Source organism: Panulirus ornatus, chromosome 2, assembly GCF_036320965.1.
Source record: "Panulirus ornatus isolate Po-2019 chromosome 2, ASM3632096v1, whole genome shotgun sequence".
NCBI classification, from domain to species: domain Eukaryota; kingdom Metazoa; phylum Arthropoda; class Malacostraca; order Decapoda; family Palinuridae; genus Panulirus; species Panulirus ornatus.
The window spans coordinates 29,951,411-29,973,942 of NC_092225.1; the positions used below are offsets into that span (position 1 = coordinate 29,951,411).

Sequence of the window (22,532 nt, forward strand, 5' to 3'; positions counted from 1 at the left end):
TTACTGTATGGGCATTTGTTTTATATATATATATATATATATATATTATATATAGCCGTCTTCCACGTTAACAAGGTAGTGCAAGGAAACAGACGAAGGAAATAAAAAATAATCGGGTATTAGTATATATTTTTTATTAAGAAGTTAAAAAATGTGGATGGCTTACTATAATATTTACATTTTCTAATGGGAATATCAAAAAAAATGATCCAGGTCATCCAAGAATCAGCTGATCAGACACGACACCAGTCCAGAAGTTCTCTCTGCTTTCTACCACTGTTGCCCTGTGAGAAAAAATGAATAGATAATTAAAAAATGTACAATTATCTTTGTGTGCCCATCTGTTTTAGTTGCACAGATTTTTTTTATCTAGATACCACGGCCATTACAATAAGACACCAATTACCATCTATCTTTGTAGTATATGTAATATCTCCATTACTGTTAATGCACAGTGGGTACATGCACATTTCCAAAAGCATTGTCATACAATCGGCACTCATCAACCATGAAGAAACACCACCCTATGTCATTGTTTGAAGGGGCATTAAAAATGTAGCCACAAGGCACAGCCTTGACCAAGTGCAGACCTGGTGATCCTAACAACATATATCACTTGAAAGATCCTGACCTTTGGAGTGTCTCAGTCAAACTTAAGGAATTAGAACTAAACTTTCCTGTTGAATCTATCCCCACACTCCCAAGGACCCTCCAGCAAACTCGTCCCTTAAAATTCCAGGATCTATTACCTCCTTCCATTTTTTTGAAACCTTTACTAGATTGCTGCAATCCCAGAAACCCTCCAACAACCCCATTCAAACCATATAGCAAAGACCCATCCATCCAGACTACAACTCAAATATTCCTAGCTTATCTCCAGCCTGGACAAAGTCAAGTCAGATGTAATTAACCATTAAACTTTTCAAGTAATCCTGTACATTTGCCTTTCAAATACCCACAAACCTTTGAAAGCTATGTTCATCAGTTAGTGTACTCTCATGGTCCATTTCCAGGCAGCCTTAGATATTACCAACAAAGATCCTCAGCATGTCTCCTTCACATAAGGCCAGTCATGCCATCACCAGTAATGCAATTTTTATAACATAAGTATAAATTTTAACTCACCTTTTTCATCATAGTCACATTTCACTCTATTTCAAAGCAAAGATAATGGTCAGTCATGGAAATTAATAAACCACCATTGAGTTGTACAGCCCTAATGCACTTCAGTCTTGTTTAGCCTGAAGACGTCCTATTCGTCTTGCATGCCCTTTTTCCTAAGTTACCAGAGGCTGTACTTTGTAATAATTGGGAAATTCTTGCAGTATACCCATGTATTCTTATTTAATTCTCACTCCTATCCTTACCAGTCCAAGTCACCCACCATTCTCTCTCAACTTTCAAGATGTTATCTAACCTCTTCCCTCTTTACATGATGCATTTGTAATTACAGTCGTTCTAAAACTCAAAATCCTCAAAAGCTACGAAACAACTTTGTATTCCCACACTTTAAAATCAGTTAGCATGTATCAACCCTGACTTCATACCCGTAATTATTCCATTCGCAAGTTTAACCACCTCAACCTTCTCAAAAATACTCACAAGACCTAAAAGTATTTGCAACTAACGTTTTCATTTATTCCTCTCGCTCTCTTCACATACACGAAACTCTCTAATCAGAACAACTTTCAGGCACCAAACATCAATCCAAAACTAAATGTACCTCTGTGTAACCAATACACAGGAACGTTTATGCTCAGCAATCGAGAAATTCACTGCAGAGACAGTGAAATAAATATGAAGTACCAAAAAAAAAAAACTTTACTCACATGAAGGTAACTGAACCTACAAAGTTCAGCGGAGGCAGCCAGGTCAGTGTCACACTCTCCTTTGATGTTGAGTTAGCGTGGTGGGCCCCAGACTAAAAAGGAGTAAGAAAAAAAATAAATGTTACAAGCAATGTAAAGTGACGAAAAAGCACCATAGAATGAAACTAATCGAGCGTTAAAATAGTTGCATGGTCTTGTATTATGAAATGTCAAGATACTTTGGCTCTGAAAAGACAACTAATAAGCCAGCAAATTTTCAATTACTCCATGGGAAAAAGTCCTGCTGAACCTGCAACACTCACTGCTGGACCGTCGCAATCTATAGTCTTCGGCGCCTTGAATGACCCTATGGGACTACTTGTAGCATCGTTGAAGGCCTTCACGAAGAATCCCTTGAACGTGTCAGAGGAACCGGAGCCAGACAGGATTACTGAAACAAGTAAAGTCCTTCATACCATCCCAGTTAGTCATAAAAACCTATCAGTTCATTAACTAGCAACGATGCGTCTGTAGCTTCGTAAATGCAAATCCTGTGTTAATTATCAAACAAAAACTACAAACATCCACATCCCATGCTGTCATTTATTCTTGTTCGCAGTTTCCAGTGGAAGTGTTGGCATAGTGAATAATAAACAGTTAATGTCTTCCTTTTAGAAATTCACCTGCAATCCAATCCACCAAGGCCGCAATGCCACAGTAATTTAGGAGTGCTTTCAACTAAAGCCATTTGCATCCACGTCCCGAACACCTGACATTGCCATCCTATCTAACGTATTCGATAGTCCTTCAAAATACATTATCTCGACTCAGCCTGTTACCCACTAAGAAAACAAGGAGTCAATCCTGGAAATCTGCTTTTACTTGAAACCACACGCACCTAAGTATTCTTCCACCCTTCGAGGCTGGTCGTGAATGGGTTGTGGGCGAAGTTTTACTGGATGTAGGCAGCCATTCAGCTGAAAATACAATTCAGGATGAAAGCCTGGATTGGGTAAATGACTGCCCCGCCGAGGATTCGAACCTAAGCAAGTCCGACACAGCCATTAACGATAAGAACGTGTAACGTGTAGTTTTCCCCGAGTTCGGTCTAGTCTGTAATACGCACCTTGTCAGAAGCTTGTTCTTCTGGACAAGACCTGAACTACGGTGTGATTAAGGCTTCCAGAGAGAGGGAATCCTTTACTTAGGCTTGCAAGTGAGGGAAACCCGACAGGGGTGTTATGCGGTACAAAGCCTGGCAGTATTTGTAAAGACACCACTTACAAAAACAACGAATAAATTTCTAAACAGCAAGACCAACTCGAGACAAGCCTGAGCCCTTGTGGAACAAGTTCATTAATATGCAACGAAAATCGGAGTCTCCGTGTACACACGCTTAACGTGCAACACATACCACAAGACTCCAAAACTAGAGAACATAAGTTATGAAAGTCTACGGATGGACGCAAGGTACCATGTCTTCAGAAATGAACTCTAGGACAAGCTAAGCCAAGTACGAGTAAATGCCACTATCGGAAAGTTAAACTTAATGGGAAAATGCACATGAAACAGGACCCAGGGTTTGCAAAGCTCCATCCCAGTTAAACTGGCCGAGGGATATTGAAACGGTACCTAAATCAAATATCCAACTACCAAAACCATACATCTACATCTCATTCTGCAACTTTACATCCCTTTAAAATAACCTCAGTTAGCCTTTACACTCGGAACAAAAAAACAGGTTCGAGATTTTGTGTAGATGATGGGTTGTGTGAACTGTCCGGATGACGCAGGGACCCTACAACTGTGAAAGTCCGGTGTCATAGCCGCCATTGGACTGACCTTCACCTATACAATTACCATCATGCCTAACCTTCACATGACCGCTCCAGACTACCACCCGTGATAAAATACTGTAGGTATTTACGTACCCCTAATTCTCGACAATCAAGGTAAGCCTAGCGGTAGTCTGCCGTATTTAAGTCCCTTTAAAGAATTCAAAGAATTCTCGCCTCCCAAAATCTCAAACCACGTTAAAGTTTTCCATGCGTTACAAATTATCAAGCACTGATTAGGATTTCTAACAACCTATCACGTTTGAGTGAATTATCACAAATTCAGAGTTTTGATGGTAAGGAAACTTTTTAGACATATACTATACTTATAATAGGGCACTCCATCACAAACGTCTTCTCAGTGATAATACATAATTATCTTTTTATATGTCACTTATCTAGACCGGACAGTTTCATAGGCCTATATATAAAAAAAAAACAGTTAACGGGTACGGTCCTTTAATACTAGCGAAATATAATTAGGATATGTACATTTGCAAGCGACTTTGAGGATCCTACGACAAACCTACATAAATAAGATGAACGCAAGCAAAATGATTTTCGAATCTCAGGCTGCGTACCACACACTAGCTAGGTAATGTACTACAATGGGCATTTATCAGTCCTCATTCCGTGGTTCACTCGCAAAAAGACGAAAAATGCCAGTTTTTTCCCCCGTGTGTACCACTGACACCTTACATACATGGCCAGTACGTACGTACCACTTACTACATTTATGACCTCGGCATTCTATGGTCTACACTCACCTATGACCTCCGAATTAGGAGCCATTTTCGCCGGGAGAGTAAATACGTATGGTGGTTCAGAGAGCTGGGCGTCGACCCCATGGCCGCTGGGGAACATGCTCTTACAGGCGTCCGTGGGTACATGGTCGCTCCTCCCCGCCGCAGTTGCCGCCAGATACACCACAGTCGCCACCATCGCCCATATGACTGCCATCTCCGCCTGCCTGGGAAGGGCCCCCAGTTACATTATTACTGGATTACATGATTACCTACAGTTTAGTCATCTGCCTAAAATTAGTTTCCATTGTTTCAAGCCAGAGTATTTGCTACGGACAAGGCATGCCATCACTAACTGCATTAGGCACCTTGTATACATTATGTAGGAATCTTGTATACATTATGGGCAATATTTCAATGCTTCACCTTACAGTGTCATCAACTGCTGTATCGTACTACAAAGATCCACATTTAAGCAGAGGTTCAATCGACATTTGGTTTAGGGAAAAAAAAAAAAAACACCAGATAAAGACATCACGGTGACCTCTTACAAGGCAAGGAAAGAAAATTTGCAAATTACCAAATACTCTCCAAAAACGGATCAAAGTATATACGATGCGAACTCTCGACGGATACTATACCAGACGGCTCAACCAGCCATGTATAACCCAATCAATCACCTATGGTCTAACTACCAATTTCTCTCCCGTCTCGAGGTAATGGTTCACTATAGGGTGCCTCTCCTGTAAACGGTCAAGTGCTATAAAGCTCCGTAGTCCCAGCGGATGCTATACCCCGCCCTCTACTCCAGCTAATCTACAAAATAGATTGAATAACATCTTGCCTAACAGGTTACTACGAAAATAAATATATGGTAACTTTAGCTATTAGAAATGGACCTTTGATTAAACAGTTTAGGGATCACACAGACCAAGGTTTCTTTAAAGCACTTCAGCACAAACTGAGCAACAACGAGTGAACACTGCACAGTACTCGTACTTCCATTCATATCTCGTAAATAGGCTAAATAGTTATAATTTTCACGTGTGATTATTGTGTTACAGATCACGGAGCAATCTAACCAAATGGCAAGGCTTATGCGTGGCGCTCCAGATAGTAATCAAGTACCTATTAGAACTGTACGACAAGGTAGTTTTACACAAGTGATCATCTCTACTTGATCACCTCCCATATGAACTCTGCAGTAACTATGTCTTCATTGTTATTTCAATCAAAATATATATATATATATATATATATATATCACTGAAAATGTGTGCAAGATCCTTTGGCCTGAGCGATACCCCGAAGGCTTTCCTAACCTTAGCTAGCACACTACCCACCTTGCTCAGTTTCGTAGCTGTATGCAGGCGAAGCAAGACGAGAAATGTAGTACTCACAGTAGAAACTTCTGGAGCGTAGATTTTATATCTAATTTTAGCAACAAGAAATTTAATACTTCAAGATAATGTACTGCGTCTGGCTCCACTGTGCATCAAAGCCGACCCGACTTTAAAAGATTAAAATGAGGTATTCTTTGTCGCGTGTTCACGCTGTACGGCGTCCAAGGGAAAAATGTAGGAAAAATTTAGCCGTCTCACCAAGTCACTTCGTAGAAGCTTCGAAATATTGAATTTACGACTCCTGAATGAAGCTGAATCGAAACATTCACGACGCTGTTAGGTTCAGAACCATTAAACTTTCTGTCCTTAGAGATCTGAAAACGTACTGCATAAATACTCTAACAATAGTGCAAGAAGTAATTAAATGAGATGATCGACGTTCGGGTAAAGTTCGGGAACATTAAGACCAGAAAAAAAAAAAAAATCTCGTTTCATGAAGCGTCAGGTTCCGTTTCCCTTGCAAATGGTTGCCAGAACAATTTCGAAATCAGAGTGTTTACCGAATATTTATGATATCAGGTATCCTTACAAAGATTGATATCATAATTGTAGTTTATCTGCTGAAAAGATAATAAAGGTTAATAAGTAGATTATCCAAGAATTACCGGTCGGAGGACGTGAACAGGGAGTCACGATGCATTTATGTCATGTGACACAGTTACGTATGTCATTCACCTTATAACTAAACATTAACTATCATATATCTATAGTCAACGGCAACATATCATTAGATCCTTTCGAGGCTGTTTGTGATATTGTAAGAAGTCAGAAATAAAGTTTAACGTGGCAAGAATAGGAAATGACAGAAGACTTGTTTTAGATACATTTTTAATTATCACAGAGGGAAAGCATTACCCCTTTACTTGTCTTGATAATATCACAAAACTCGCTGGAATATTAAAAAGAAAAGCTCCGAACCATCGACTGTACTTCATAACATATTCAAGTTTCGAAAGCAGCTACTGTAAACCTTCCTACTCCGAGACTCGGGTTTATGAGACGTGGTTCACGAATCCTGGGTATTTCGAACCAGTGCGAATTCACTTTTCGACACTGGTTCGTATCTGGCTGACTGGTAAACAGTCATTTAACGTATGTAACAAGCATCGTCAACCACTTCCACTCTGCATGGCATTATATGTTATTTACCTTTATCATTCAGTCTTACTAGATGGTATACTTTTTATATTTCGTTTGACTCTATGGCATTATCTGATCTAACATACGATTCGAGTTTTGCATGAGATTGCGCGACACCTGATTAGATTAATAGTTCACCTTACCAAAAGCCTATTAAGCTTTTCCATGACTTGGCTGGGTTTCCGCCGTCTGTCATCGGCCTTCCGTTAGCGTTTGATATTTCAATCCCCTCTAAAATGACTTGGTCATTTTGAACCAAACATGGCAGGGATGATTCTTAATAGGCCACTTTTCCAATTTTGTGTGTCCGGTGGCAACAGCCAACATCTAAGATGGCGGCTGCTTGTAATCAAATCTGGTGGGCAAGACTGCCCAACACCTCCTGGATAGACGACTCTAAATAGAACATAATTATAACTTGATTATATCCACCAGTTCTCTTCCTCCATAACCATAATCATATCCGCCAATTCCCTTCCTTTATTTCATCACACAAACGGCATCTAGTATTTCCACCTCTTGTAACCTTTTTGATCTGCTTTTCTTGTCTACATCCTTTCCCCTATGTCTCGAACATTGATCTTCTTCCAGTTCAAATATGTTCAGTAATTGTTTTATCAACCTCTTGCATAACTCATCTTTCTTTGTTGCCATCCACTTTTCAACTACATCCTTGTGTGTAATCTACTTGTTCTGTAATGGAAGGGTTTTATTCTCGTGGGGCCCATCTCTTGAACATTCTCAACTATCATATAACTTGTGTATGTTTTATACGTTTACCATGTTCTCAATCATTTTATCCCATTCATCCACCATTCTAATACTTTTAAAAATGTTTTTCACGTTTTATAACTTTTTTCACTCATATTTTGTCTTCTGGCTGTCCTATCCCTACTTCTCTCAAATAACTTCTCCATGTCTACGTAATCAATGTTCTAAAAAGTGAAAAGGTAGCCCCTTATTCTTCTGTGTGTGTGTGTGTGTGTGTGTGTGTGTGTGTGTGTGTGTGTGATTAGTGGTAGTAAAGGAGTGTTCAGGATGGCGACAAAGATGGTGCCTGAGAAACGTGGGGAGGAGAGGAGGAAGGGGTAACCTGATGACAAATATTAAGTTCACATCATCTTGATGACGTATATATTGGGCAGTTTGAAAGATGCTTGGACGGATAAACCAAAGGATAGGACACGACATTACGCAAGAAGCTTGTCAGAAAAGATGTAAAGTGCTTTTGTATAAGAGTGGTGAAAGAATGAAATAAACTGAGTTATGATATTGTAGGTACTGTGAACAACTTTTACAAACCAGCATGACTGTAAAGAAAACGGTGCCCATGAGTGAAGAACAACTCTCATACACTACAGATATGTAAATGCACACACACACACACACACACACACACTGTCAACGGCGAACAATTCTTAGGAATATGCAGTTAGAACAACTAGATGCCGTAACATGGAAGTAAGCAAGAAACGTGTTGGGAAAGATGTAGCGAAGTAGTTTTAAAGTATCAGCGTAGTGGATGAATGGAATAAACTGGGTAATGAAATAGTGGATGTGGAGTTAAAAGATGATTGTTAAATCGAGATGGGGCCCCTCGTATATATAACTCCTTCCTCATACAGTACCTGCAAGGATTCCAGTCACCGTAGCTTGAAAGGTGGACATCATGATAGAGAATTACCAAATCTGTTGCTTCAGTGTGCTTCATTTGTGTGATTCAGAATGACAGGATAACAAGGATGATAAAGTCAAAACAATCATTCTTATTCCCTAATCTCAAAACGACAGAGAACTTACAGTGAGAACGTATGAGGCAATGAAGTGATAGTAAAGACTTGCATTTAGACACATTACCTGTAGGGCCAGGGTGTAAGTAGCAGATGCAACGGGGATGCAATTAAGTCTTGCCAGAGCATCCTGATTGCTTATATATCTGCCGTAGGCCCCGCCCAACTGGCCTTGATGCCCGTCTGTTGATTGGCCTGTGAGGGAGCGCAGGGCGGGGCGGCTACTGGTGAAGGGACGTGGCTGATGGCCGGCCACTGCAACAAGCAAGCTTCGAACTAAGAGGCAGGATGAAGACAGACATCACCACCACAGAGTACATTGGTAACACTACCACCATCGCTTCCAGCATCAACTACACCAGACACCAACACCAGTAACTATACCATCATTCTAGCAATACAGTTTATAATTTCACCGTCACATGTCCAGCCACCTTCGCTAACAGTTACAAACACATTCATCACTAACGATACTAATTACATCTTTGTCGTCACAAGCTACACCAATATAAACTAACACTAGTAACTACGACACAAACACCAGCGTTTTACATCACTAACACAAGGACTACACTGTTACGTTACCAGACTCCACCTGCCAATGGTTGGTTACACCGCAAGTGAGTCAACTTTGGCGAGCTTGTACTGTTGTCTGTTGGTGATAGGTAGTGCAATGTCGTCCAGGAGCTTCTTACTCCAAAGATGTTGGCCATTTCCCTGCTACTTGATACAACGAAGCCGCAAGAGCCCCTTGAGTAAAAGGGGACCTGGAATAATGAAAATAACGAATGTATACGTATATGTATAGGAAATCATACGGTAAAATACACCTTTATATAATGAAAATAAAACAGCAAATCCGAATCGACTAGAGCGTACATACATAACCAAACAATCTATGTACTAAGGATCTTGAAAATCAAGTAGAATGATAATGTGACGAGATAAATAATTTTCGACAAAGCAAAACTCAATTTAGCTACGAGACCAAGAACTCGAGGAAACACTTCCAACAGTACACACGCGTTATTGTCTTCAAATATTGTAGTTCCAATAATAACATTTGTATGAATGGAACCTAGACAGAAAACTAACCCTAAAAACAATGACTGAATAAATGACAAAATATTCACAAGCATCTTCTAAGGTAAACATAGATTTACAGTGGAAAGAGGCTCATGACACAAAAACCTAAATATTAAGAAAACAATACACACCACTCCTCCATTAGCAATAAGTCCAAAAATCAGAGAGAAAAAAGATAACCAAGGATAACTGTACTTTCCATCAACCTCTTAAGTTGATTTACTACCTCAATATTAGTAGAAGAGGAAGTACATAGCCCCTAGTAGGATTCGATGAATAATCAAAGCCAACATCCCGTCTCGTGGCATATGAAGGCACCTAAGTCAACTAAAGATCTCGAACTTTACCGCTGCCTTCCAATACCTCAAAAAAATATACATTTAACTATGGTTTTAAATGCTCTCAAAAGAAGAGTGAGCAGACGTAGTTTATACTTCCACTACACCCATTTGAATTCGGCAGTGGGAATTCTATTATCCACCTTCAGTATTCCGTGTCCGTCGTGCAGTCCAACTTGCTACAACAAGGAATATGTCATGTTTACGACTGTATCCTGTTGGTGAAGGTGAGGCAAACAAAATAATGGACAATGAAGTTACAGATTTGAATACTAGATCTAATACTCTCCTATTTCCTCTCTCACACTGAGGTGATAGGTACGAAGCAGCCACCGGCCAGGGACGTAATACCCGCCAGGGAAGATAAGTGGCAGTGTGCGGCGCAGTGAGCCAGCAGTACAGTGGATGTCAAGGTCCCTTCCCTGGTTAGGTTGCTGTTTTCACTTTCTGCCTCACATACACATAGGCTGCTGGCGTTCAGTCACAAGCATACATACTCCATCTCACACATTACACTCGACAACAGTGTAACATAAAAACCTTTTCAAAATCTCAACTAAATTTTCCTGCAGTGATAGCGACGCGTTAGCCCTGCCTAAAGGTGAAATTTGTGGTTGAAAAGGACTCACCGAACTCCCGCGATCCTATCAGTAGTCCCTCCAGTCAATAGTCAAAAGAAACATCTATAGCTACCCGTCCCATCTCCTGCACCTGAATATATAACGGAAGCTAACATAATTTCCCTGTTTTCATTAATGTCTCTTAACTTCGCCGCCAGTCATTATCCGATAACCAGTAAATCCAAAAGCAAAACACATTATCATATTACTATTTCACAAAAATCCTAAATATGCTAACAGTCGCTCTTGCCTTGACGCTCATACATTTGGAACTTAAGCCACATTAAGAAAACGCAAGGCAGATAAGTCAGTCGCTTTGATATGGGTGGAAATTAACGAAGTCAAGGAAACAACAGTAAAGACGGACCATTACCGGATGCACTAACTACACACATAATTGTTGGGTTACTCTCCTAAACCACAAATGATCTAAAGTAATTTCTCCCTATCATCAGGAAGGCAATTACTTACCTACAAATATCTATTGTATATTCAAGCACACAAAAAATACACATATATGTTACTACTAAGTACCCAGAATGCCATCTTAATCGAACTCCTGCGGCATATATATATATATATATATATATATATATATATATATATATATATATATATATATATATATATATATATATATATATGATACCAGATTTCGCCTGCCTTTGGTTACACCGCAATTGAAGTCACCGCCGGCACGGATGTGTCATCGTGCTGACGAAATCGAGTACACTCTAATGGAAAAACTTCTCACTCCAAAGGAGTCCATCACTTCCCTGTTACTAGATGTAGAGCAGTTTTAGAACTACAGGATCTCCTGGAAAATGGTGTCTTTCTCACCCCACGACCCAACTCCTGGGGCTCCCGCAGCCCAAGCCCGCACCACACTTAGTGGCTATGACAGGATGGACTCCTTTGAGGAGACTGTACTGATTTTCGGTAAATGATGATACAGTCTTACCAAAGATGACCTTTCACTTGCGATGCAACCTCAAGCAGGAACAGTCCGATAGTACCTATATATAACCACGAGTGTAAGGTCATTAGGAGTACAGTCTCAAGGAAATTCTCACTTCAACGTAGCCTACGTTTCCCCGCTGCTTGAAGTAGTATTATATCCTTGAGCTGCAGTTAGGAGCCTCCGAAAAGAGATCCTCGGTAAAACCAAGACTTTCTTGGAAACATTTAAGATAATTGTGAAGGGAATATATATATATATATATATATATATATATATATATATATATATATATATATATATATATATATATATATATATTGTGGCTTCCATCCGTCATGCTTCATGAGGTAAGTAAACAGACTAACAAGATGAGGCTGCGTGTCGGCCTCACGGGAAGGTTAGCTCCCACTTTCACTGGTTGGTGGTAGGTGGTGGTGGCCGTCTCCATGTATTGTTGCCGTATTCTTGACGCCTCTTCCGCAGAATTCGATCTGTCTCAGACCCTTTATGTTTGTATCTCTTAACAGCTCCGAAATTTACGACTCTCAATATCTTCTCTGTCTCTCCCCAGGAAGTTTGAAATTATACATCGACTGCTTAATCGAAACTAGATTACGGAATGAAACAAATGTGATTAGAGACGAAAATGAGAAATGAAATAGATTGTGAATATATACATTCAGACACATTTATCTACCGAATTTTTCATAATTCTGAACATTACCCGTTTACAATGGGTGTACGTCACCCATGTACAAATTCTGTATGAAATTTCGAAAAAAAACTTTTGCCTTTAAATCTTAAAAGAAAAAAATGGCTTTCTGTAGTTCCTTGGTTTTCGCAATAGGACGAGTGTGTTAGTTTACAATGTGTCTTGGTGTTTAGATTAGTTAAAGGCCCCTCGAAGGACCGTAGGGCACCAACCCCCTCTGTTGCCCGACCTCTCTCGTTGCGCCTGAGAGCAGCAAAATAAAAATATTCGGTTTAAGATGCCACCTTCTTCATTACTACAGTGCTTCAACTCAGAATTGCTCATTAGCCAAAGAGGTTGCTAGATCGTAAGACTTCCACGAGGTGGCTTCAAGCCAAGGCCATTCCCCTTTCGGAGGACTGTCTCCATATTTACTTCACTAGATCTCTTTTCTCCATCATTGTTCACATCTCACAAGAGATCCATTATTGACTCAGTATCTACCCTGCCAATAAACTGCTTCTCCTCTACCAGGGCCGGATGTTGGATGATGATCATCATATCCTCTGTTCAAAGGTAAGTGGTTTCATCAGCAGTCAAGCTTCAGTAATACTCTGTTGTGTCATTAGCTCTGGCATTGCATCATGGATGCTAGTCCCCGAATCCTGGATGATGAAATCACACTCAGCGACATTATGAATACTGCACCAAGCAACCGACACCCTACTTCACAACGACCTCAGACCGACCGCGGTGACTTCTCAATCATAGCTTACACCCAGTCACCTTCAACCTTAAAGACAAAGGAACCCACTCTAGACCTTAGCAAGTCCTCCCGCCTTATTATCTCATCAACGATGGTGTATCTGCCTCTTCTAGCACCTCCACCCTACCTATAGGCTTGCACAAATTCATCAACGATAGTGTATCTGCCTCTTCTAGCACCTCCACCCTACTTACAGGCTTGCACAACCCCAGATTCCAACTTTGTGACCTGATCTGGCTGCCGCTCCTCTACACACGCATCACCAAAGGCAAGTTAGACAAACAATCATTGTTTCAGACATATGAGAACGCATCTAGCGCCTTGATGTCTCCTGACAATATATCTCAATGAACCCTTACGGACTCCTTCACCATCACTAACAGTCCACCTTGACCAAACTTTTCTCTCTTTTGATGCTTCATTTCACATAGGCGCCTTTAGCAAGACTCCTGGGGCATCGCCACTGCCTAGCATTATAAAAAGCTTGAACTACGGGTCATATGGCCACATCCTCCAACAGTATAAAGAATATCCCCTTAAGTCAGGACATTAGCCTGCCTCTCTCTTCTGCATAGGTTCCACAAGACCCAATAGCCACACACCTCTTTTATGTGAAACCAACCCAACTTCCTGCACCTATACCACTAGCATGGGACTTCTGCTAAGCTTACCTATGACTATCATCTTACCTCACCTTACCTTCCCATAATCCTGAATCTACAACAGCAACTTTACCAATACAAAAGAACTGTCACCAAGAGAGGGTACCCTTACGCCAGTGATCTCTAGAGTTGGTTGAAAGACAATCGGACACATTCATACAGTGCTTTATTGTCACCTTTCTTTGACTCAACCATACCTAACCCCACCAAAAAGAAAATGCTCAATGGCATCCCATACCGGCCTATTGTCTCTGTGATAGGTCCAGGTAACATTCACACCCAGCAGACTAATCCAGCAACTCTGACTCTTTCCTCTGCTGACAAAGACCTCATGAGACCGCCAACATTGTTGTTTACCATGGTTCCTACATGTTCCTGGCTATGCCTCCCTCCCAGTGCAGTAACTGCCTCCCATCATGTATATGGAGAGGATAAGTGAACAGGAATTGACCAGAAGGATGTGTGTGTCAGTAGAGGGAGCAAGAGGATAGGGACAGTGACAGAGGGATGAAGGATGGAGTGAAAGAGGCTTTGGGATGCCAGGGGCTAGAACATTCAGTGGGACAAGGCATTCACTAGATAAATTAAACTAGAGCAATGTGGTAAATGAGAAATAACATGCAGTCAAGTAGGTTGAACGAGTGCATATGAAACAGTCAAGGTTTACCATGCAGCAGTCTGTAGGTGAAGGTCAAACACAGAGAAAGCAACTAAAGTGGTTTAAGACAAACTATATGAATGAATTGGACCTCAGTATCATACTTAGTGATCAACTGGAGAGTGTTATGCAAAATACCTATCACATGAATGAATGAACTGAGCTTCAATACTATACTTAGCAATCAATTGGAGTGTTATGTTACATACTTAGCAGAACAAAAGAGATGGATTAATTGATGTATGAATCTGATAAGATGGCAAACATTTACTATTTACAACAAACAACAGATCAGATAGTCAGTTCAGTCCTTTTAATAAATTGGTGTATGCTTACCACAGTTAGGGGTTAGGAGCAACAAGATCATAAGGGCTTAAAATTCTGATGCTTAATTCACGAAAAGAAAAAGACGAATGTTAAGTTGCTGTGATGGTATTCCATCACCATTATCAGCCTCGGTAAGCAAATAATACTTAAAAACTGCTGCAAAATTTAAACCAAATGTTGAACAAGAGCAAAAGCCACTGATGCTTAAGACTGCCATCGACTGTAAATCTTGTTTTCTGAAGCTATAAGTTATGAAACTTTCCAGTAAAAGACAATCACAGTATTCCGAAGTGAATTCAATGCTCAGGACAGCAATATTTCTTTCTCTCTAGTTATACAGTGACATCCTATTTCCTACCTTTAATTCTTCAGAAGCAGGAATGCTCCAAGGTGAATGCATGGATCTACCAATGATGTCAATGAATTTGATGAAATGCCACCAGAGGGGAACTTTTCATATGGCTAGGGTAGCTATGCTCCTTAATGGTGAATTTTCAGTGGCTGATTATTTGAAGGCATGAGGCAGTCACTTTTTGTTGATAGCTTTGAGTGGTTGCCCATGTTATCACAACTGATAAGTATTATATACACTTCCATAATTCACACACAAGAAAAATGCTGAAGGGAAAAGTAAAGTACATTACAGCTCTACATACATATATATTTTTTTTTTTATACTTGACTACCATGTTTCACATGAGCAAGGTAGCACCAAGAACAGGAAAAGAAAGGCCACACCCACTCACATCCACTCTCTTGCTGTCATGTGCAATGTCCTGAAAACAGCTCTCTATCCACAATCAGGGTCCATAGACTACTGACAGCATGTTGACCCTTTATACCACATCATTCCAATTCATACTATCCCATGCACACCTTTCATCCTCCAGCATGTTCAGGCCCTGCTCACTTAAAATCTTTTTCATTCCATCCTTACACCTCCAATTTGGTCTCCCCATTTTCCTTATTCACTTTTGACACATATATCCTCTTTGTCAATCATTCTTTCCATACGTCCAAACAGTTTCAGCACATCCTTTTCAGCTCCCTCTCTCACATTCATTTTATTACCAGATCTCTCTCTCTTACCCTTTCATTACCTACTTGGTCAAACCACTTCACACCACATTTCATTTCCAACACGTCCAACCTCCTCTGCACAGCCTTATCTATAGCTCATGCCTTACATCCATATAATATTGTTAGACTTCCATGCCTTCAAACATACATACTCATTTTGCCCTCCCAGATAACGATCTCTCTTTCTACACATTCTTCAACGCTCCTTCCATGCACTCCTCAATGCACCCAGGCTTTGGCTCCCTCCTCCACCTCACAAATCACTTCATCTTTCACAGTTCCATCAATTCCTAGGCAACATTCTAATCCCATCCTCTTTAACTTAGCTTCACTAAAAGCCAGAAAATGAAAGTCTCTCTTGTCAAATATAGACTTCTCTCTCCCATCTCATCTGGGCTAAATCTATATCTAGACTTTCCAGCCTGAGCCTCGGTCAAATATCTGTACCTTACAAGCCATTCTACTGCTACACACACATTCAGATATCATGAAATTATATCTGAATAAATTTCGCAACTTTTGTGGCATTTTACTTTCTCTGACTATCCTTTTGTCCAACAGGAATCTACATGACCAGCAACACATTCAGGTATCAGCCCTCTGAGACTTCACCATCTTCCTAGTAATGCCCTGTCCAGTCAACTGGTTAAGAGTGGTATTGAAAATTAAACCTGTATAAATCACAGTTTCCAGGGCAGGAAACAATTCACTTTTCAAATATATGCCTGAAGACAGAGACTTCTAGAAATGCAATAAAAACTTATCATACATATATTTATATAAAATAAGTTACATAGTACTGTAATCAGATGTACAATTCATGAGCCACAAAATTTCTTATGCATGAAAATGTCAATATATAATGCAATTTCACTTATTTACAGCCTCTACTGAGGTCATATGAAATCCCCTTCATTATTACAACAAAAATAAACAGGAATCTTTTAAATGATAAAAAGAAATGTACATGTTTTATAAAGTCATATTTCTGAATTTACTTCACTTCTCATCTAGCATAATGCAGAAAAATTTTATCAAAAATGTTTTATCTTTTGAACATTCTTCGGTAAATCATCGACAGTAAATTTCAAAAAAGACTTTTTCTTTGTTTAAGCATTACCAGCACTGTACTTCATGTCTGAGGCAATTTATTTCTGAGTTCAAATTCAAGAAAGGACTGAAATTCTTCTCTATTACTATCATCTACAGCTTCCGCAAGCTCAGGAGGAAAATGCAATGTACCATTTCGAACAGCTGCTAAGACACTCTGACGTCCAGCATTTACACAGCGAGAAAAATCTGACAACTCTCTGGGTCCCATTTTACCTTGTAAACGTGCTTCTTTTATCACTTGCCCTACAATTGTGCGCATATATATATCTGCCTGATGAACAACATTGCTGGAACACTTAAAACGTGCTTCTGCAATTTCTAATTCATGGTTCTCTAAAGGGGTTACTGGTGACTTAAAAGTACGGTAAATTGTATCCCAAACAACATGCAATTCCTCCAAGTTGTCAGACTTAAGAATACATGTGGAAAATTCCCAGTTGTGTTCCCCTGGTAAAGGAGGCTGTAGTTTTGCTGCCATAGTCTCAATCACTTCAGTAGGCACAGGCATTTCCCTCTGCAAATTTTGCTGAATAGCCACATCTATGGTACACTCTATGAACAGCTGACAAAATCCAACTGAGTGTTTCCTTGCTAACTGGAAATATTCATATCTCATGCTCCTATAATAAAAATTATCATCCAACAGAACAACATATGATGCATCACTTTCTACAACTGCATTTGAAAGATTGAAGAAACTGAGAAGACAGGTATTCTGACTTCTAGTTTTTAGGCATTTAACAAGCTCATCAACTTTTGAAAGCACAATACCTCTTGCATTTTTCCAAGTCTCAGATTCACTATGATTCTGCTTATCACTCTGCTTGAGTTCAACAAACTTTCTCTGGACTGACAATGGAATTATATCATCAAAACAAACATGAAGGATACAAAGCATCTTTGCTACACATCTCTTCTTCAAATAAAATGAAAGTTTTTTACAAACTGTCGACTTTCCAGCTCCTGGTAAGCCTACTAACAAGACAAGAGCAACATTTGTTTCCATTTTACTAACTAATACAAAGTCCTTTAATATAATTTCACTTTTCATTTAGCTTTTCTCCTTCAACCTGGGAGAGGTTGGTATCTGGTTCATCTTCAGCCATCATTTTAACTGTGTCTTGGGCTACATTCCAAGCAGTTTGAGCATCAGATTCCTCCTTCTCCCAAGCTTTCTTACCATTCTCATCACTAACGTTATCTGAATTGCCAATAGCAAACAAAGAGGCAGTAAGGCCTCTCTTTACCACCTCACCTCTTGCTGCTAAGATATCTTCAATATTCTTTTTCCCATCTAAATCTGAGAACCATCCCAGATTATCTGCCACTAAATGATTCTTGCCACAGCCTTCACAAGTCACTATAACTACACCTTTTTTATAAGCCAGCTGTGAGATAGTTTTTGTTTGTCTTGTGTTACAAACCTTACATGTAAATACTAACTGATATTTAGGTTCGATTTTTGCTAATGACTGCTGACTCCCATCACACTCACTTGCATTCTGGTTACAAAATTTCCGAGCTGTAAACTGATGAAAGATGTGATCAGAAACCCAGGATGTTGGCTCCAAGTTTCTTACATACCATGATGGTCTTGATTTACATGAAACAACTGTCCTACATAAGTTAATCCTTGCAAACCTTGATGCCACCCTTACAAGTTGTGCCATGTCAAATAATGAGAACACAAAAGCACCACACAAATATTTATGTACTTCTTTACACTTTCTGATAACTATGACACTTGATGATCTTACATCTGTTTCTCAGCTTGTACTTGCTGATTTACTTCCTGTTGTTCTTGAGCCTGGACAAGGTTCTGTTGCTGAGCTTCCATCTGCTTGGTCATCTCATCAATACGTCTCTGCATGTAGATGGGCTGTACTTCAGTATAAACTGACATAATCTTGTGATTTACATTTATATGCTTCCCAACACAACGATCCACACAAGCAGTCTGAAATGGTACAATGATTAAGGTGAATAATGAGAGATATTGATTCTAGCCATATACATATAATCTTGAACTCCATTATTATTACTATTTGTGAATCATGTGCATGCACCCTCACATATCATCAACTTATGTTTAAAAAAAAAAAGGCATCCACACAGCAACAACACTTCTTAAGTATTCTGCTTCCAATCTAATTGAACTGTCAGTTAAGTCCTACACTGACATTACTTCTTTTACTCTCACAAATAAAATTTCTTATACAGATTATCTGCATCAATTTCCCTTGCATTACCTTGGCAAAAAACTAAATTTCTTTAAAGTTCTCAATAAATACTGTGAACCTATCTCTTTTTCAGTTTAACCCTTGTGCATTCAATAATACTTACATATTCCTTTTGGCAAATTCTTAATCACCATGTGCACTACAATGCTATATCATGCACTTTTGTCATAACCTAAAAAATTTACCACTTGTAACTACCCACTTAAAGTACCTACAACAAGTTTTTGCCAAGAAGGCAAAGCTCATGCGTAGCATTCACTGCATGTCTTACTTGTTGGATAATAATGTTTCTCTAAAATATCAATCTTCAACTCATAACAAGCTTTGCTAATCAATTAATTCTTTTTTCTTTTGCCACTGATTATGTGATGCAGCCTGTCCTGGGCTAATCTAAAATTTGCTAAGTACAATTACTTTAATTACTTACTAAGACACATGTTATTACACTAATTATCTTACCAATACAGGTAGTATACCACCAGCTCCCTCAAGACTAAACTATATGACTGAAACAAGATAAAGAAAACGAGAAGATTCGGTAAAAATTCAACTATACTCTACTTGCCTCATCTGCAGATAATGTGCGATCGTTAAATCCAGTTACACATAGATTGAAACAGCGTTCTGATATCTGATTGTAGAGAACCAAAAAATCCTTGAACTGGAAAGAGAAATGGAGATACTTTTGAACAATAATATGGTTTCATTTGCATTTTCAGGGTTAATTAAAGCTGTCAATGAAAAGAATAATTTTTAACAAAACACAAGTACTCAGATGGAAATATAAAATGATGAAGAATCTGAATGCGAAATACTGCTATCTAAACCATCAATTATAGATATGGTGTAGTAATTAAAGTTTTACCCCTACATCTAAGCATTCAACGAGATCCTAATTCACCCGTCCTAACCCTTAACCAAAATCCTGGATACGTGCACGACTGATACGAGTCTCGTTGAGTCTTTTCTTTCAGATGCATAACTTTTCTCTATGGTGTTCCTTGACTGGAACTTTATTCGCGACACTACCATAGGTAACAGAAAGGCGCCTATCTTTTTGTTGAGGTAACATGAGTATGAGATTTCCCTAAATATGTGTATTAGTCAAAATAACTATTTTAGTCGAGAGTATCCACTCAGGCCTCCTTGTATCCTGTAATTAATATGAAATTATGTACATGATAAATCCTTCCATCAGTCTTACCTGCCGCACATTTGCTGAAACGTCAATGTCCATTATACTCCAAAAATCATGGATAACAGCGCCTTTCACATCGGTTAAACATAAACCTGGTTAATTCATTTCAGAATGGTTTACTGGGCTTTAGCAGATGGAACAATGTTGTGAGACGACGGCAGACGAAGCACTGGGAAACCAGCAGGTGTTCGCTCATAAAGTTTGCCTCGTGTTGGTTAGTGAGCCAATCTTCCCAGCGAACATGTTGTCAGCGAACCTCTTTGTGCTGTCCTCGCTTAGTATAGTAGTAATGATGAAAATTAATGATAATGATTTTTATTGTAAATGAGTCCTGAGCTGAGTAGTGAGATACTGATCTCATTTGTGTTTGGCAAGTTCATCCCTCAATCTATATTATAATAATTATAAGGCACTTATAAGGCCTTAAGCCCCAACCCTTACACCCAGATGTACCTTATATTTTGTCAAGCAAGTGTTTTAAGTTCTTTTTTTTATTTCTGACTACTCTTCTAATGGTGAAAGTTATGTTATCATACATAGGTACAAAAATACTTATAATGGAAATATATTTAAAACTCATTTGCCTTTCCCACTTTATTGATGTAAGTGGAAAAACAAAAGGAAAATGACAACTTTGAGTGCATACATTATCTAATAATAATCTCGTCATGTGTAACATATCGAAATCAGAAACTATCATCCACAAACCCCACAGACTACTTCATGATTTGAGTAGCTTCATAGGCCCTAGCCAACCCTATTGATAGCATGTGGTCCCTCGTTTACCACAAATCTTTAAGTTCTTTCCATTATACACTTGTCTCTTGCCTTACCAAAATGTTCATGACCTGACATCTCAAAGTCTTCAGCCGATTCTTTCATCTTCTTGATGGTAAACCCATAACCCTTGCTCTCAGAGACATGTCATTATCTCTGGTTTCACTCATTTGCTTTAACTTATGAGGTGGTGCTTTTCTGTCTTCATTAAATTAAATATGATTGTAATAGTGATCATTGCTCAGGTCTAAATGAAACTACAAGCAAAAGAGATGGAATGTCAACTACAGAGTTCAGTAGAAATATCTGATTAATGATGGCCTAGGTGTTGGGGGAGAGGTGGGCTATGTCTTGTGCTAGATACATTACATCTAATATAGAAATGTGAGTTTCGATGCTGTTAATAATAATGATACTATTTTTTAGATAGAAATTCAAGTCTAGTTAACAAAATAGTGTATGCTGTTACTTTCAAGGCAAAATTTGTACTATTTGTAATGTGATTACTAACCACTTGGGCTTCATCTCTAAACCTTGTATATATGTTCCATGTCTTTGGATAAATTTGACAATTTTCATAACTTTTCAGTACTAATAAAACTAGTTTTTCTATATCTATCTGTATCTCTTTAGTTTGTTCCCTTTGGGAACTCCCATAAAGAGGTTGGCCATGGAAAAGTCTCCACTTATCCCTCTCCTTAAATGCCTTCCCACATACATTTTTTTTCTTTACATGCTAATAACATTGAATTCAATTAGCTCTTTGGCAACATAATTCTTAAGACTTTCAATACCTTGATACTGAAAAATCTCTCAATTTAGTGATCACACACATAGAAGACCACTTGTAACATAGGAAACTAGAGTGGTAGAGTATCAGAGGGAATGAAATGATGAATATGGGGAATGGTGTGTGTGAGGGAGGCATGTAAGGACAGTGATAAGTGGAGACTCCTTTGCTGTGGCCGTCCCTTTAGAGGAGTTCACAGAGGGAACAGGTGTAGGATACAGTATGGTGTAATTACAATTATAATTAATTGTAATTACAATTTTGTTTCATAAGACAAAAACCTCTTTTTTCGTTATTAGCTGCTTTATTCTATGAAATATAAATTTGTTTCTATTCCACAAAGCTTGCATGGGGAGAAATGTTATCTATATGTGTTAGCTGTATGCCAAAACAACATTACTTCAAACATTTAGATAATAGTGATCATATGAGCCAATTTATTGTGCCACATTGAAAGTGATACCTGCTAAAGGGATATATTTTGTGATAAGGAGCCTAAGCTGTGG

The 22,532-nt window shown here is 39.0% G+C and overlaps 4 protein-coding genes across 4 annotated transcripts; all 4 read right to left on the reverse strand.

The window, feature by feature from the left end:
* Positions 1-117: 117 nt before the first annotated feature.
* On the reverse strand, positions 118-4,603 carry LOC139755455 (putative defense protein 3). The gene is made up of 4 exons (XM_071673773.1): positions 4,411-4,603; positions 2,132-2,259; positions 1,830-1,921; positions 118-284 (listed from the first exon to the last, which is right to left on the reverse strand). The coding sequence occupies exons 1-4, from the start codon at positions 4,601-4,603 to the stop codon at positions 215-217; spliced, it is 483 nt and encodes a 160-aa protein (XP_071529874.1). The 3' UTR covers positions 118-214.
* On the reverse strand, positions 4,476-20,655 carry Tim9b (Translocase of inner membrane 9b). The gene is made up of 5 exons (XM_071673786.1): positions 20,466-20,655; positions 19,827-19,922; positions 18,779-18,978; positions 9,305-9,486; positions 4,476-4,613 (listed from the first exon to the last, which is right to left on the reverse strand). The coding sequence occupies exons 1-4, from the start codon at positions 20,496-20,498 to the stop codon at positions 9,411-9,413; spliced, it is 405 nt and encodes a 134-aa protein (XP_071529887.1). The 5' UTR covers positions 20,499-20,655; the 3' UTR covers positions 4,476-4,613; positions 9,305-9,410.
* Positions 15,469-18,027, reverse strand: Pstk (Phosphoseryl tRNA kinase). The gene has a single exon (XM_071673748.1). The coding sequence runs from the start codon at positions 18,025-18,027 to the stop codon at positions 17,041-17,043; it is 987 nt and encodes a 328-aa protein (XP_071529849.1). The 3' UTR covers positions 15,469-17,040.
* LOC139755447 (uncharacterized) lies at positions 15,469-18,839 on the reverse strand. Its single transcript, XM_071673760.1, has one exon. The coding sequence runs from the start codon at positions 18,689-18,691 to the stop codon at positions 18,062-18,064; it is 630 nt and encodes a 209-aa protein (XP_071529861.1). The 5' UTR covers positions 18,692-18,839; the 3' UTR covers positions 15,469-18,061.
* Positions 20,656-22,532: the final 1,877 nt, after the last annotated feature.

Coding starts and splice junctions, on each gene's coding strand:
- LOC139755455 (XM_071673773.1), bottom strand. CDS start 4,603: ATGGCAGTCATATGGGCGATGGTGGCGACTGTGGTGTATCTGGCGGCA. Junction 1,922..2,131: donor TAGATTGCGACGGTCCAGCA/GTGAGTGTTGCA, acceptor ACTCCTTTTTAG/TCTGGGGCCCACCACGCTAA. Junction 285..1,829: donor GTAGGTTCAGTTACCTTCAT/GTGAGTAAAGTT, acceptor TTTTTCTCACAG/GGCAACAGTGGTAGAAAGCA.
- Pstk (XM_071673748.1), bottom strand. CDS start 18,027: ATGGAAACAAATGTTGCTCTTGTCTTGTTAGTAGGCTTACCAGGAGCT.
- LOC139755447 (XM_071673760.1), bottom strand. CDS start 18,691: ATGGCACAACTTGTAAGGGTGGCATCAAGGTTTGCAAGGATTAACTTA.
- Tim9b (XM_071673786.1), bottom strand. CDS start 20,498: ATGGACATTGACGTTTCAGCAAATGTGCGGCAG. Junction 19,923..20,465: donor TTTCAGCAAATGTGCGGCAG/GTAAGACTGATG, acceptor TTCTCTTTCCAG/TTCAAGGATTTTTTGGTTCT. Junction 9,487..18,778: donor GTACAAGCTGAGAAACAGAT/GTAAGATCATCA, acceptor TCATTATTCCAG/GTCCCCTTTTACTCAAGGGG.